A 14,056-nucleotide genomic window follows, 5' to 3' on the forward strand; every position below is an offset into this window, starting at 1 on the left:
TAAAATTTGTTCTATAGATTCTGATTATCATACTAATCTATACTATTCAAGAGATAATCTCTAATATATCTTAATTACCTAAATAGATATGTATTTTTGGTAATATATGTATTTTAAGATAATTTTTAGATTATATTAAGAGTATTGACTTTAAGCTTCTAAAAGAGATATTTTATATAAAAGATATACTTAATATTTATATAGTATAGACTTAGTCTCTCAAGTACTATGGTTGTTGCGATATTTAGCTTTAGAAACTAGCTATTTTGTATGGAATACGGAGATGGGCCACTCGCCTACATGGACCACTCGCTTACCGATTACGTTACAGAGTGTGTAGTTGTTAAACTAGCTAACTACAGGGGACTCAAAAAGCATGCTAGATATGATAAACAAAGACAGAATGCCAAGAGGTAAGATTGAGAAGACTAAAGTAACAAGATCAAGAAGCACAGAATGAAGCTTAGATCCAGGGAAAGAGTAACATAACGAAACTGGGAAAGAAACCAAAACTAAAGAAAGAATAGGTATCAGAGAGGAACAAAACATCAGCCAACACGTAGCTTCATTCTACAATCTCTCAGAAAATCGCGACTCGCGGCCTGTGCCATCACTGGTGCGTTTTGCTGCAGAGGAGGGCAGCGCTAGGCCATGCTCAGGCACGCTTGCCCGTCGGTCTTCTCGCTCTACTGTATGCTTGGGAATTGCTTCCGAGCTTCTTCGGGCGATATCATGGCTAGCAGCCCCATCTGTCTTCACTTCGGTTGAACTTCTAGAGACCATTTTCTTGAACCCAGACACCAACCGCTTATGGCTCGTCTCGCCAGCGGGCACGTCTTTGGCATTGGAAGCCTGCTGAGCCGAGACGTTCTCGAGAAGGCTTGATGCATTGCCATCACCGATGGATGCTTCGGCCATGGGATGGGACTGAAGCGCCGCTCTCCGGGGTTCTTCCTCCAGAGCCCCTCCTTTGGAGGGAGCTTCGGCCGTGGCTGGAAGCTCTGGCATCTCAGGAGATGTACCATCAGGGTGAGCGATTTCCCAGGCTCGTCCCTGACCAGCCTCGATAGTTTGCACAGGCTCGGATGCGCTGGGAGTCTGAGATTTTTTAGCTTCGCCTGCGCCAAGAGGCTCCCCTGCTTCCTCTGGGCCCGTTTCTTCCGTAGAGTCCGCGACCCGCGACGCTTCGGTGCCCACTTTAGATACATTCGACTCCTTGGAAGCTTCGGCCTGGGTAGAGCTCGAGCGACGTCTCAGGCGGCCTTTGAACCAAGACTTGAATTTTGATTCGGGTTTAGCGACGGTATCGTTTCGGGCAGGCTCAGCTACTGCACCGGAGACATCTGCGCTGACCTCGGCGTTAGAGTGCGGTGCTGATTCGGCTGATGCTTCTTCAGCCACTCCATAGATTGGGCCAGCCGCCGTGTCTTGCTCATGGTCGGAGAAGCGCTTCGACTTCCTTTTCCATAACCAGCTCTTCTCTTCTTTAGACTTGTTCTCAAGTCTTACGGAGTCTATATCTTGTCAGAGGTGGATAAATGGAACGATTCTCATGTCAGACAACGGACTTACCCCTCAACCGTTTCTCTTCCGCTTTGGTCTCTGCTTCGCGTTCGCGATACATGGCTTCTCGGCGTTGGGCTTCTTCCTGGTCCAGCCTCTGCTCGAGCTCTCTCGCGCGTTGATTTTCAGCGCGGTCGGTGATCTCGTCGAATGTGGGCTGTAGCCGGGATCGAGCCAGGGCCTCCACGTCAGACATATCCACGAACCGCCTTGAGCTGATATTCACTCGGTCAATCCCCTGGTGCTGGGAGTCTGCTTCTTGTCTCTCTTGTCTTTCAAGCATGGCACGTGCCAGTGCAGCCTCTTCGATTTCTTTCTGCATGGATGGTGGGGCGCGACCAGTCTCCGCATAGACCCTCATCTCCATATTCTGGAGGGTGGCGTCTACATTTTTCCTTGCAGCTTCCATCAAAAGCGCGCGGTCCTGTTCCCTTCTCTCATCTACGGCATTGAGTCTCGAGCGGAGACTGGACATCTGATGCCGGATCTCCAGTGTTCGATCAGCATCCCCGCTGGAGACATCCGTGTCGATTGAGGTTCTACGTCGGCGAGGCTGCAAGCTGGATCGGGTGGGCTGGGGCTCGAGGCCATAGTATTCCCGGTAAATGGCTGTCTCATCCTGCATGCTGGCCAGTTTTTCAGCCGCGCGCTTTTGGGCGGCATCCTGCAAGCTGAAGGCCTGCTGAAGAACCATGGGCTCTGCCCCCGTGGGGGAACGTTGCGACCCCCAGCGAGCGTGGCCTACCTGACCCTGCTCTTTAGACTCCACCACGGCATACATCTCGCGAGCCATGGACAGAGCAGCAGCTTGCATGACACTTCTCCGCTTGTGATCTTCTTGCTCCGGAGAAACCGGTGGGGACGCAGTATAAAGACGTGCATTGGTGTTAGCGATATGTTGGATCCGGCTTGCCTCCATAGAACTATCGAGATATCCGAGGACCTCATCTGTGCTCATGCCTGCGTGAGGAGTATCAGAAGGCTCCGAGTCGGCTCGCCTCCGGCTGCCGCTTAACGCACCGGTGGCGGCACGAAGGGCCTTCTCTCGATCAGGTAGACCACGCCCAGCCGTCGGGCCAGCTGCAAGCAGGTCTTGCTTGGACTCATACGAACTGGGTGAGAGAGCCGATGATGGACGACGGTTTCCAAAGACATAGGCAGCCGCCTTGTAGCCTTCCTGACTAGGCGACTCCAATGTACGCTGATGCTCGACAACTGGAATCGCGGCAGCTTCCTTCTTGGCGTGGGCGAGGGCGGCGACAGCTGACGCATGGCTGAAGCCGGGACGGGAACCGGTCGCCTTCAAGGCTGCGGTAGATCCAGATACGTATTAGTGAGGAAGAGGAGGCCATTGACGGTATGGTTTCACCTTGCATGCAAGGTCCCAGGGGAAACTCACTCAAACGTTCTGTTTCAGCGGCGGAAGGCTCACGCACCGATAATCTGCGCTCCGGATGGGTCACATACAGGGCGGCGGTTGCAGCTGGAGAGAAGCATTAGCTAATTCATTATTATGGTTGTTATTATTATTACGAAATTGTTAGACATGGTATTTGGTAGTTTGATGCAAGAGGAACATTAAGCAAGGCGATCGGGGAGGGGGGCGCCGATCTTACTTACCTTGACCCGCAAGACGCACGGAGCGGGAACGCGGTAGCGTTGTGGTGGTGGTGGTGGTGGTGGTGGTGGGTTGTTCAACAGTGGCCATGATAAGATAACGACCACCGCAAGGATGGACAAGACATTACTTGAGGGGAGGGGAAGAAGAATGAAAGGAAAGAAATAAAAAGAAAGAAATCCTAGAGAGAGAGAGGATAAAGTTAAAACAGAAAAAAAATGAGGCAGGGAAGAAGAAAGTTCTTCGGAAGGAGGGGAAAGAACATTATGATTAATGACGATGATGATGATGATGATGATGATGATGGGAGATTGGCTGTAACCCCCCGGCCATCATACTCACTTTCTTACTTAGTACTTTCTTTCTATCCAGTACGAATATGTAGGGGATAAAGAGACTCCGGGTCCATCCGTGGATATGGAGTAGCGAGAGAAGGAGAGAAACAGTGACATCAGCTCTGGATAGCTGATGTCATCATGAAGAGTGTTACAGTTGTTGCAGTCAAACTACAGAGAGTTCCGTCCGTTTGCATTGCGTTTGTCTTGCTAAGAATTAATGAAGAGCTGCCAGTTCTTAGCTTTCTTCTCTTCCTGCTGCAGCTCCTTCAGCCTTACCAGTTGACTTTCCAACCCCATCTCTTACTGTACTGTACACATGTGTGAGTATAGTATGTACTGGACAGTACACCCATCTTGAATAGACTACTACGTTAACCGGGTGCCTGTTTTCTGAAGAAAGAAAAAGTGGAGGTTGTCCATTTTTAATTTGATCTTCATTCCTTCAGGCCTCCAGTCTTTCCCCTCCTTCCTCCTCCCCCCCCCCCCCCTACATCTTGAGTCTTGCTCGCTCTCTCCTGAAGTCTCCTCATTTTCCTCCCTGCTCAGCCTCGGAATATGGGGCTACAGCGGGATTAATTTGGACAAGTCGAGGTCAGCGCCCCGTGATGGTATGGCATCATGCACTCTCAGACATTATTGTGGCTTATAGGGCCACTTCCCTCTGCTAAACTACCCCATTTTGACCCCATCTAGACTAGACTGGGTAATCTTATAAATCTCACCTTGTTTCTCGTGTCCACCCCCCTCTTGGCTGTGATTGAGAAATCTTTTATTCTCTCTCTCTCCCTGTCTCTCCCTCTTCCCCCGACCCCCTGCCCTCTCTCCCCCCTTCCCTCCCTCTCTCTATCGCTCACACACTCTCACCCTGTCAGTCATTCGCTTATTCTCTTCTTGCTCCCTCCTCCTATACCTGCCAGTAGTAGTAGTAAAAACAAACAATCCCCCCCATCCTTACTGCTACCCTCCCAATCATGTTCTGGTTTCTCTCTCACCGCCGCCAACAACAACATCAACAACAGGCCTTACTCCCGTTGTTTTCTCTCCTCTCCTCGGCTTCACCTTCCTCTGCGTCGTCCAGCTCCAGCCTCCAAATACGTAGAGTCCTAAAAGCCCCTGGCCGTCCGATTGCCATCCGCGCAGACCAAATCACCGATACCAAGACCACCCTGGTCGTGCGCCCGCAAGGCGACGCCCAATCTGCCGTGGCATACAAGATCGAGGACCTCGACGGTATCACCCTCTTCACCGCCACCGGACGCAAGTTCTCTCACCGTCCCTGCCGCGAATTCCGCGACGCCTCGGGACTCCCGCTATTCGAACTGCACCGACGCCTCTCCTTCCGCAATAATTGGTCCGTCACGCTCCCGGGCTCCTCCCGCAAAGACAAAACCTACTCCCCACTTGCCACGGGGTCGCGGCGTCGGGCAAGTCGTCGGTCTGCCGCTTCCTTTGGCTCGACTACCCGCGGAGGGAACTTCACTATCACCTTTGATAACGTCGCCGCCGTCGACGGCAAACAGCCCGAGGAACGTGTATTGACCCTAGAGGTGCAACGGCATGGGAATGTTCTCGCTCTGTTCGACATCGTGGATGGGGACCGCAAGATCGCCGAGGTGAGGGAGAGTATACGCCATAACGAGAAGCTGGCTTTGATGCCGGCCTCGCGCGTGGGCTACAGGCCTGTGTTGGATGTTATTGTGACACCCGGGGTGGATCTGGCTCTGGTACGGTTTCGTTTGTTCGAGTTCCTGAATCGCGCACAGAGTAAACTAACAATGCTTTGAATGCTCAGGTAGCGACCATTGCGGTCATCGCGTCAGACACGGTGTTTGCGTCGAATTATTGATCCCGTGCTGAGGAGCATGAAGGCGGAGATGCTTTTTGGATGACGATGACGACCATGATTCTAACGACCGACTTGTTGTAATGCAATTTTGGATTTCCTTATCGTGGACGGGCGTTATAATTGACTGCACATTGAGCAATAACATGTCTTTTTTCCCCTGCCAGGCGCTGGGATTGCCTCCGGAGTGTCGGGCATTTTCTGCTGGTTTAATTGTCGGGGGTATTTTGTCTCCGTTTGTGTCGATATGAGTTGAGAATGGCAAAATCTGTATTATGTTCGTGCCATGTTCATCCAGAAGAAGTCATACTATTTCACGGATGCGCTCAAGATTTCGACGAGCCCCCCAATCTCCTCACCATAGATGCAGGGTCTTCAGTATATCGTGTCTGTGAAAAAAGAAGCGGTTCCACTTGCCAAACACATCTGATTCCTTGTCAGCAGGATAGCGGTATTACTTTCATTAGCACCAGTAATGTCCACTTACACATAGGAACACTCAGAGCGCAAATTCCCATTTGGATGCTACCAATCGCCAGGAACGCCGGGCGAATGCCGTTCGATAACAGCCAATTGTAGGCAAAAAACGTCAACACGAAACTGAACAGATTCTTGAAGATCAGCATGCAGGTGAAAGATTCGATGGCGATCTCCCCTATTTGCTTGTCTGTTACCACTTGAGTATATTCTATCAAGCATAGATTCACTCACGATGTGCATCAACAATATACAGCGCGCTAGACACTGCGCCCATCACCATACCAATGACGACCAGCGCTAAGAAGACATCCGCTACGAGCCATCCGTAGCTTGCAATGTCCTCGGCGACGAGGCCAAAGCCATACAGGCCGGCCCCGCTGAAAACTAGCTGAAAGACGATCAGGAGAATTCGGAACTCGGGCTCGTATCGTCCTCGGTTAAGTTTAATCATCACCTGGTTCATCCAATCGGACAGTAGACCCGAGATAACCAAACCTAGAATGGATCCGACGAAAGCACCAGTGTAGAGGTACCCCGTCTGCACCTCATTGAACCACAGCGGAGGGCCGAGGAAGATGGCCGCCAATACGACCCCGATAAATACGGTCCACCCAATAATGACGCCTTGAATCAAACATGCCTGTAGGATGCTCGGTGTCAGGACGCTATTACGGTCATGTCGCTTTGTATGTAAGAACTTACCCAGAAAATCGCCGGGTGGAAGAAAAGAGGGAAAGGACGCAGGAGAAGCTTGAAAAAGCTTTCGTCTGTTTTCCGGCCATTGAAGGGCCTGAGGGTCTGTAAATAGGAAACATTCATGAGCGCGCCGGTCTCAGTTGGCGCGTCTTGAGGTAGTTCTTTGGATGGAGGCCCTTCTGTAGGTCTGCCAATGACAGGAAGAACATGTTGCACTGGCTCATCTGGTTCCCGACGGACTCGGGAGTCGTCATCCATTTGTGACCGTGATCTCGTACCAGTTTCCAAGCGGCGGTCATGCAAATTGAATGTTTCTGAACCTGGTTCTTCCGAGCGCCGAAAAGCAGTCTCTGGGACACAAAAGAAAGTAAGAGGAAGTGCTGCCGCTGTAAAGATAGACACTAGATAGAATGTCCAATCCCATCCAAGACTGTGGGTGATTTTACCAGCTAGAACTGGTGTGAGGAAAGCAGCACCAAACAAGGCAACGTTGGACAGTGTCATCCTCTTACCCCGTTCCTAAGTATACATCCCATGAGCGTCGGTTCCAAGAACTACCAAGAATTGGTCCCACTTACATGAACGTAGAACAGATCGCCGACACAAGCATTGACCAAAGCTTCAAAGGGCGCCAGCGCAACCCCTTGGAAGATCCGTGCCCAGAGAAGGCTTTGATAATTATGCTTACTGGCCCCAGCCCAGGCACAGCTGGCAATCATCAAAAGATTGCCCAACAGAAACAAGTGACGTTTGCCCCATACCCGTGCGGTGGGTACGATGAGGATGCCTGCGACTCCGACCCCACAGAGATGATATCCTGTAAGAAGCGCAACCGACGTGAAGTTTTTTCCATAGTCAAGGGCAATGGTCACAGTATTGGCAGCCATCAAAGAACTGGTTGTCGCGCAAAGTACTGATACGAAGCAGAGGGCGAACAGTATGACATCGCGCCTCCAAAGTGGCCAATTCTAGTCCACTAACTCGTCAGTTGCTGTCACCACGACCCCGGTTATCCGCTTTCGCATTAACGCACCAGCGGATCATCTGGACCATCGCTTGGTTGAGGGACTAGTAGTATCGGTATTGCACCTGTGCGGTCATACTTCAATCTAGGATCAGGCGGCCCATCATCGTAAGAGCACTGCGTCTGAAGGATGTCCGATGTGCCTGCTCGCGATCTTCAGCCTTGTTTGATTTCGTCTCAAAGAGCGAAGTTGCCTACCTGGCACATACGTATCCCTGATGTCTAACACTCCAAGTCCCATCGTAGTTGTGAACTGATAAACCTGCCTATTCAAAGGCTTCTCGAGACAGCTGGAACGGCTCAGTAAGGGAGAGGGACGGGTTAGAGGTAAGCAGTGCAGTGTACATGGCAGTTAACTCCCTTAAAGGTAGAACAGCCACAAACCTGTAGTGGTCTCAGACGGCGCGACCGGTCGACGTTTCACTAGACTTACGTAGACGGTCCAGGTGGAAAGTTTATTTCCGGAGGAAACCATCGTGCGTGTGTTTCTGAAATAAATGAAGCACCGCTCTAGACCCTGCAAGGGCTTGCACTGGTTACCAGACCAGTTTGGGATCTGTTCAGTGGGTTCAAGACGGCTGGAAATTGGTTCGGCCGAAGACCAGGAAGGATGGCCAGTAACGGTTCAAGGTTGTTGAATGTACTACAGTACTAACATCCACAAAAATGCCATTCCTGTAAGGAGCATTTTCTTGGGAGAATAAAAAGGATATCACACTACTCCGTACAGCTGTGAACAACCGGGACTGGTATCAATCATGGCATGGAACTTAGATGTTTGACTAATTTCACATGCAATGGCCTGAATTATGGGACGTGGTACTAAACATATCCGCATAATCTTCCGTTATTCTCCTGACTTTGAGATAGCTCGGGTCCAACCCCCACTCCCCTTACAACAGTGGAAACGGTCCTGCATGTGCATCTTAATTTCCATGGTCTCGAGTTGGAAACTGCAGACGTCTTTTGTCCTTTGGACAGGTCATCACCGGATAAAAGAACTTATCCAAGCGGTACGGTATGTCCTGTACAGTAAGTTGTCAACCTAGGTGTAGTAAATCATCCATGGTTCCACGGAACGCAGAGGTGTGGGGGATGCGTTTTTAAGATTGGAGCTCTAAAATGATTAGCAGGCTGAGTGGAGCCAGTCACGCGCCTTCAATCGGCCAGTACACCACACCAACATGCATAACACAGCAATGGACAGTGCAGCCCGGCAACCCATTCCAGCTCTCCCCTCCAGGCTCCCTCTTTCTCTTCATTCATCCCTCTTTTATACATACTTACAATTTGATACGTTGGGATGGCAAGTCAATCCAATCTCCAGGTTTCTAGAATACCATCGCAATGAAGCAGCACTCGTAAGCAAGGGTAATGTCATTTGTCCAGTAAGGTTGTTTGTTGTGATTCACGAATCCCCACTGAAGCCCCGTACAACCTCAGCAGGTTAGATGTTGACTTGTCAAGCCATTCCTTCCCCTCCTGATCACAGTGTTTGGATGGTGCAACAAGGCTTGTTCAGTCAAATCATTGTCTCAGAACCTGGGGTGTTATTCTTTGCCAATGGCGCAAACCTAGAACCCATCAGAAGGTAAGGAACAGCAAGCCTCACCAGCGCCCTGCGTAGCTTTTCTTTCTTCACCTGGTCTCCCACCTTTCTCAAACTCCCTTCGTCTGGCTACCCACCCTGGCCATACTTCTGAATAGAACACTCAAAACGGTCCTCATTACATTCCGCATTTGCTTCCTGCTCGCTAGCCCCGGTTGTAACGAAGCCTCAAAATGAAGTTCTATAACACGGCCATTGCCTTCCTCAGCGCCCTGGCCTCCGTTGTGGCTCAGGGCATGGACAGTCTCCCACCATGTGCTGTAAGCTGAACCTTCCTCCTTACAATCATGGCAACCGCCCCAAGATCAATGACTGTCTGACCAACCATCAATGTTATGGACTGGCTCTAGCGAGAATGTGCGACTGGTGCTATTCCCAAGACCTGCCAACTCATTGATGTCGGCTGTATCTGCGGCACCAAGTCTTTCATCAGTGACATGTCCTGCTGCGTTGCGAAGTCCTGCTCGCCTGAGGATGAGAAAGGTACCCGGCCTTCCCACATTTGCATGACATCACACGGCATCGACGATGATTTGCTAATCATAGATGGATTCCCTCTTAGCTGCGCTCGCCTTTGCAGTGCAGCTATGCAGCGGTGCTGGCGTGACCGGTCTACCTAGCAGTGCTAGTTGTGCCAACTCAATCACCTCCACCAACGCCACCAGCGCCTCTGTCACCTCTTTTACGGCCACTGCCCCGGGAAAAAGCACTGCCTCTGCCACTACCACCCTCACAGGCACAAACACCCAGTCTGCGTCTGGAAATATTCAGGCAACGACCGCAACCAAGACGAGTGTTGGGAGCAGCTCCACTGCCACGGGTGCCGGGGTCTCGCTCCTGCCAGGCGCTGACACCAGTCTCTTCGCGGTCATGGGTGTGGCTCTTTTGGCATTCCTCGCCTAGGGCCAGAGTGCGTACATTGACAAACTGGGGATCAAGACAGGCTTGACGAGATGATATTTTCGCGGTTTCCCCCCGCAATTCGCAGTGGGACATCTTTAGTTTTAGGGTTCAGTTCTCACCTTATGTCGCAAGGCCTCCTGAGAACTTAGTCCATTGCGACTCGATGGAGGCCATTAATGTCTGTAATATCAATAAGGCTAACTCGAGCATTACTCTCTATCACCCTGCACCTACATATCCTGCAAATGCTTCGTAAAAGCCATTAAAAATGCCATCAACTCGAAGCCCTCTACTGATCACGCTCTACGAACCTTGAAGCCACTGCTTGTTTTTCCTCCCGGATAGTGACAAAAATCTAGGATAGAGGTTAGCAACCACCAAGGCACTGCGAAGGCACCCTTTATACAAGTATTTTCGGGGGAAGAGAAAGATAGAGGAAGGGAAACATACCCAGAGCCAGAACATCATCTCCATGAACCCAAATGTGAAAATGACCCGATCCTTGAGCTGAGCCAATCCCAACACATCGCGTACGCTCTCCATGCCCCACCCAGATGGTGGGCTTTGATAGATGAAGAACGAGACGGCAAAAAAGACACAGAAGCGGGCGGCGGAAAGGAAGGTCCAGATCTCAGAGTAAAGCGAGCCTAAGCGAGCCATGAAAGGATTCGCGCGCATAGCCCCAGCCACGGAGCCTGGGGCATGAGTTCGTGCAGCCTCAGCCATGGTGAGGACTTCATTTGTTTGGGGGATTTTAGTCACGAGAATGAGATCGACAAGAGCGTCAACGATAAGAAGAATTCCGCAGAGGGCGAATGGGGCTGCAGGGCGGGAAAAGGATAGTGAGGCATCCTGGTCAGTGAGGAAGAGGGGAATAATTAGCAACCTTATGTTCAGAGAGGAGATCGGACAGAGAGAGAGGAAAAGAGGGAGGGAGGGAGAGACAGGGAGATAGAAGGATGTACCAAATGCAGAAGCTCGCCCAGCATGAATACCACGTCGGAGTCTGTGATGGTTTCGGGAGACCTCATCAAATGAACAGCCAGGACGATGAAGAGGATGGCGTGAGCCTGAATGAGGACCTTGGAGGATATGAACCCCATGGTCAAGGATTGCCGTCGTGGGCACAGTCAATTGAATGTGGTAGAGTCTGTTAAGATTTATCCACAGGCTTGTGGTATGTCTTCCGAGGTCGAGAGCAGCACGGGGAATCCGTCCCGCCTGGTTGTGGGGCTACACTCCGATCGAAATCCGTTCGCCGACGGATCAGTACAGCAAGAAAGCAGTCTGGTATGGGGTCGACCGCGCGTCTGCGAAAACTTTTGGCTAAAGGAGTAGACAAAGGGCCTGTCTGTGTCTGCCATCCGCCAGCCATCTTCTGTCAATTCTCTTGCGGCTGCAATTCTCCCTTGTCCAATATCGCCAGAGCTCTTTGAACAAGATTCCCCGCACCCGAACCCAGTGTCGTTGACCAACCAAGGCTGACATCATGACTGAAGTCATTTTCAACAGGGAGCGTCACATCAAATACTTCCTCCGATGCCTTAAGACATTTTTGCCAGAACCATACACATTCAATGACTCCAATCGCATGCTTCTCGCCTTCTTCACCGTTGCCGGACTCGACATCCTGGGCGTTCTCCAGGACAAAACCACCCCCGAAGAGCGACAAGGGTACGTCGATTGGATCTATCAATGCCAAGTGCCTACAGGGGGCTTCCGAGGATTTACAGGAACAGATTTTGGGGTAGAAAATCGATCGCCGGTGAATGAAGCTTGGGATCCAGCCAACGTGCCATCCACTTTCTTTGCGCTCGTCATTCTAATCATCCTGGGCGATGACCTGTCGCGGGTGAAGCGCCTGGAGTGCCTGCGGTGGCTCCCCCAGTTACAGCGTGAGAACGGGAGTTTCGGCGAAGTGCTGGGGCCAGGAGGCAAGATTGAGGGAGGTGGAGATCTACGGTTCTGCTGCTGCGCGGCAGGGACGAGATATATCCTACGAGGGAAAGATGGCGCAGATATACAAGGGCTGCGGGATATCGACGTTACCAAATTAGCAACCTTTGTTCAGGCTTGTCAGGTTAGGCTTCCGAAACCTATTTGCGATTCTCCTCCCACACAGCTCAAGCGTGCCTTGCGTGCGGTCTGCAAAAGCACCCGCTGATCCGAGGGTATTCACAGGCTTATGATGGCGGAATGGGAGAAGCCCCGTTTTGCGAAGCACATTGTACGTTCGAGTTCTCTCCCTTTCTAGCAATTATTTAACTGATGGCGATTACAGCTGGCCATACATATTGCGCCATTGGCACTCTGTCATTTCTGAGTCGCATGGTGACGAATCAACATCTGCCGGCAGTTCTCTCACCTGGTGCTACAGAGTTTGAGACTTTGGTCCGATGGTTAGTCTCTAGACAGACGGCAGAGCTTGGTGAAGTGGAGGAAGATTTCGACGAGGGCGACGAACAAATCGAGATCAGCCAGTGTCACAAGCCATTACCGACAGTGGCAGTCGAAGAAGCTGACCTGGATGCGGAGGTGGACGAACTGCCTGCTCTGTTGTTGCCCACAGAGGCGTCATTACGGTGGGCCGGCTTCAATGGCCGATGCAACAAATATGCCGATACATGTTATTCCTTCTGGAATCTAGCAACTCTGGTTGTGGGTGTTCCGATAATTGGTTGATTGAAGGACGATATTTGATCTGACTATCGCGCACAGATGGTGGACCGGTTATCTTTGGTCGACGCGGATCGGAACCACCGATATCTTTTGGACAAGACGCAGCACATCATTGGGGGGTTTGGGAAAGGCGTAGGGGAACCACCAGGTGCGATTGACATATGCAAAAATGCTGGTTGCTTTGTGCTAACTTGCGACCGCACTGCAGATCTTCTACATTCTTACTTTGGCCTAGTTGCCCTCGCGTTTCAAGGCGAACAAGGACTGGGCTCGGTCGATCCAGCGTTGTGCATCAGCCAGCGGGCAGTGGACCACTTGCACTCCCTTCCCTGGTGGCGAGGAAATGTTTGAGCCAGTGTGTGATAGACCAGCGGACGGGATTTTTTATTGTTTAAAGACGATACCCCCTTCTTTTCGGCTTTCTACTTCATTTGGGTGATATATGTACTAATGAACGAGTCCCCGTGCGCTTGTTCCAGCACACTCACGTGATCCTCGAACATTTTCTTGGGTCGCTTGAAGTCTTAATAATATGTCACCAGCAGGATGCAATCATCATCACGATCAGTGCCCATAAGAAATTCATGGCAAGTGGGAACGGGACTATTGCGGGGGAACTCTGTTTATTGTCATACTGGTTTAGGTTGGAAATGCGTGTGCGGAGTAATGAATACTTATTCTACTAGATAGGTATTTGTCCATCAAGATGATTTAGGCCAAAGTGAGGAGGTGGGTGTGATGTTGTTACTGCTTGGATTAGTTAGTGGATTTTTAGTCAGGGAGAGGAAAATCAGACTCGTGTCAGGTGAAATTTCCGTGCAGCCCGTTGCGGACGGCGGCGGCGGCGGCGATGATGATGATGATAAGTAAGATGATGATTAAAAGCGGTATGGCTTCAGGGGTCCAATGGTGAGGTAACCAGAGACTAGACTAAACGAGACTAGCCTAAGTCTTTTACGCCCGTTGCCGGGTTCAGATACGGGACGGTTGACATTAGATCGTTTTCCGGTTTGACTATGATTTGGGAAAGGGAGAGAGACAGAAGGGAAAGTCATCAAATGGAGGAGAAACTGAGATATCATGTATACCATGTATACTTGCGAGTTAAGAGGGTCACATAATAATTGAAGGTATGATGAATCATGACACCAGCGGCCCACGTTCCCCCACGGCTAAATTTGTGGCGGGCGGCTAAGAATAAACACTCCTTCCATCTGCCATCATCATTATCATCCCGTCCATAGTTGGTGAGCGGAGATGTCTTTGATATCTAAGACAAGCAGCACGAGTTTGAACAGGACTT

The 14,056-nt window shown here is 50.8% G+C and overlaps 6 protein-coding genes across 6 annotated transcripts; 3 read left to right on the top strand and 3 right to left on the bottom strand.

The window, feature by feature from the left end:
* Positions 1–402: 402 nt before the first annotated feature.
* Positions 403–3,585, bottom strand: BO97DRAFT_407619 (uncharacterized protein). The gene is made up of 4 exons (XM_025695675.1): positions 3,184–3,585; positions 2,963–3,046; positions 1,573–2,871; positions 403–1,514 (listed from the first exon to the last, which is right to left on the bottom strand). Exons 1-4 carry the CDS (start codon positions 3,269–3,271, stop codon positions 571–573), a joined length of 2,415 nt encoding a protein of 804 aa, XP_025548615.1. The 5' UTR covers positions 3,272–3,585; the 3' UTR covers positions 403–570.
* Positions 3,586–3,992: 407 nt separating this feature from the next.
* On the top strand, positions 3,993–5,709 carry BO97DRAFT_374492 (uncharacterized protein). The gene is made up of 4 exons (XM_025692937.1): positions 3,993–4,007; positions 4,118–4,121; positions 4,480–5,243; positions 5,312–5,709. The coding sequence occupies exons 3-4, from the start codon at positions 4,491–4,493 to the stop codon at positions 5,363–5,365; spliced, it is 807 nt and encodes a 268-aa protein (XP_025548616.1). The 5' UTR covers positions 3,993–4,007; positions 4,118–4,121; positions 4,480–4,490; the 3' UTR covers positions 5,366–5,709.
* An 8-nt stretch (positions 5,710–5,717) lies between these two features.
* BO97DRAFT_436768 (putative MFS transporter) lies at positions 5,718–7,803 on the bottom strand (the record flags this gene model as incomplete). Its single annotated transcript, XM_025697810.1, has 7 exons — positions 5,718–5,788; positions 5,850–6,017; positions 6,074–6,482; positions 6,545–7,057; positions 7,117–7,506; positions 7,572–7,705; positions 7,761–7,803. The coding sequence occupies 7 exons, from the start codon at positions 7,801–7,803 to the stop codon at positions 5,718–5,720; spliced, it is 1,728 nt and encodes a 575-aa protein (XP_025548617.1).
* A 1,417-nt stretch (positions 7,804–9,220) lies between these two features.
* BO97DRAFT_407621 (CFEM domain-containing protein) lies at positions 9,221–10,225 on the top strand. The gene is made up of 3 exons (XM_025695676.1): positions 9,221–9,431; positions 9,522–9,654; positions 9,734–10,225. Exons 1-3 carry the CDS (start codon positions 9,345–9,347, stop codon positions 10,072–10,074), a joined length of 561 nt encoding a protein of 186 aa, XP_025548618.1. The 5' UTR covers positions 9,221–9,344; the 3' UTR covers positions 10,075–10,225.
* On the bottom strand, positions 10,167–11,234 carry BO97DRAFT_407623 (uncharacterized protein). Its single transcript, XM_025695677.1, has 3 exons — positions 11,040–11,234; positions 10,525–10,926; positions 10,167–10,429 (listed from the first exon to the last, which is right to left on the bottom strand). Exons 1-3 carry the CDS (start codon positions 11,175–11,177, stop codon positions 10,364–10,366), a joined length of 606 nt encoding a protein of 201 aa, XP_025548619.1. The 5' UTR covers positions 11,178–11,234; the 3' UTR covers positions 10,167–10,363.
* Positions 11,235–11,366: 132 nt separating this feature from the next.
* On the top strand, positions 11,367–13,456 carry cdc43 (protein geranylgeranyltransferase type I subunit CDC43). Its single transcript, XM_025698546.1, has 5 exons — positions 11,367–12,154; positions 12,256–12,301; positions 12,356–12,732; positions 12,793–12,901; positions 12,962–13,456. The coding sequence occupies exons 1-5, from the start codon at positions 11,564–11,566 to the stop codon at positions 13,102–13,104; spliced, it is 1,266 nt and encodes a 421-aa protein (XP_025548620.1). The 5' UTR covers positions 11,367–11,563; the 3' UTR covers positions 13,105–13,456.
* The last annotated feature ends 600 nt before the right edge of the window (positions 13,457–14,056 follow it).

The sequence above is a fragment of the Aspergillus homomorphus genome, assembly GCF_003184865.1.
Source record: "Aspergillus homomorphus CBS 101889 unplaced genomic scaffold BO97scaffold_37, whole genome shotgun sequence".
Taxonomy (NCBI): Eukaryota; Fungi; Ascomycota; class Eurotiomycetes; order Eurotiales; family Aspergillaceae; genus Aspergillus; species Aspergillus homomorphus.

What these genes read in the sequence shown, in the direction of transcription:
- BO97DRAFT_407619 (XM_025695675.1), bottom strand. Translation starts at nt 3,271, where the DNA reads ATGGCCACTGTTGAACAACCCACCACCACCACCACCACCACCACCACA. An exon ending in CGTGCGTCTTGCGGGTCAAG is followed by an intron (nt 3,047 to 3,183) that starts GTAAGTAAGATC and finishes GCTTCTCTCCAG; the next exon opens with CTGCAACCGCCGCCCTGTAT. An exon ending in GGAAGAGAAACGGTTGAGGG is followed by an intron (nt 1,515 to 1,572) that starts GTAAGTCCGTTG and finishes GACAAGATATAG; the next exon opens with ACTCCGTAAGACTTGAGAAC.
- BO97DRAFT_374492 (XM_025692937.1), top strand. Translation starts at nt 4,491, where the DNA reads ATGTTCTGGTTTCTCTCTCACCGCCGCCAACAACAACATCAACAACAG. An exon ending in CCGGGGTGGATCTGGCTCTG is followed by an intron (nt 5,244 to 5,311) that starts GTACGGTTTCGT and finishes TTGAATGCTCAG; the next exon opens with GTAGCGACCATTGCGGTCAT.
- BO97DRAFT_407621 (XM_025695676.1), top strand. Translation starts at nt 9,345, where the DNA reads ATGAAGTTCTATAACACGGCCATTGCCTTCCTCAGCGCCCTGGCCTCC. An exon ending in ACAGTCTCCCACCATGTGCT is followed by an intron (nt 9,432 to 9,521) that starts GTAAGCTGAACC and finishes GACTGGCTCTAG; the next exon opens with CGAGAATGTGCGACTGGTGC. An exon ending in CTCGCCTGAGGATGAGAAAG is followed by an intron (nt 9,655 to 9,733) that starts GTACCCGGCCTT and finishes ATTCCCTCTTAG; the next exon opens with CTGCGCTCGCCTTTGCAGTG.
- BO97DRAFT_407623 (XM_025695677.1), bottom strand. Translation starts at nt 11,177, where the DNA reads ATGGGGTTCATATCCTCCAAGGTCCTCATTCAGGCTCACGCCATCCTC. An exon ending in TGGGCGAGCTTCTGCATTTG is followed by an intron (nt 10,927 to 11,039) that starts GTACATCCTTCT and finishes CTCACTGACCAG; the next exon opens with GATGCCTCACTATCCTTTTC. An exon ending in AGATGATGTTCTGGCTCTGG is followed by an intron (nt 10,430 to 10,524) that starts GTATGTTTCCCT and finishes CCTCTATCCTAG; the next exon opens with ATTTTTGTCACTATCCGGGA.
- cdc43 (XM_025698546.1), top strand. Translation starts at nt 11,564, where the DNA reads ATGACTGAAGTCATTTTCAACAGGGAGCGTCACATCAAATACTTCCTC. An exon ending in CCTTTGTTCAGGCTTGTCAG is followed by an intron (nt 12,155 to 12,255) that starts GTTAGGCTTCCG and finishes GGGTATTCACAG; the next exon opens with GCTTATGATGGCGGAATGGG. An exon ending in AGGCGTAGGGGAACCACCAG is followed by an intron (nt 12,902 to 12,961) that starts GTGCGATTGACA and finishes ACCGCACTGCAG; the next exon opens with ATCTTCTACATTCTTACTTT.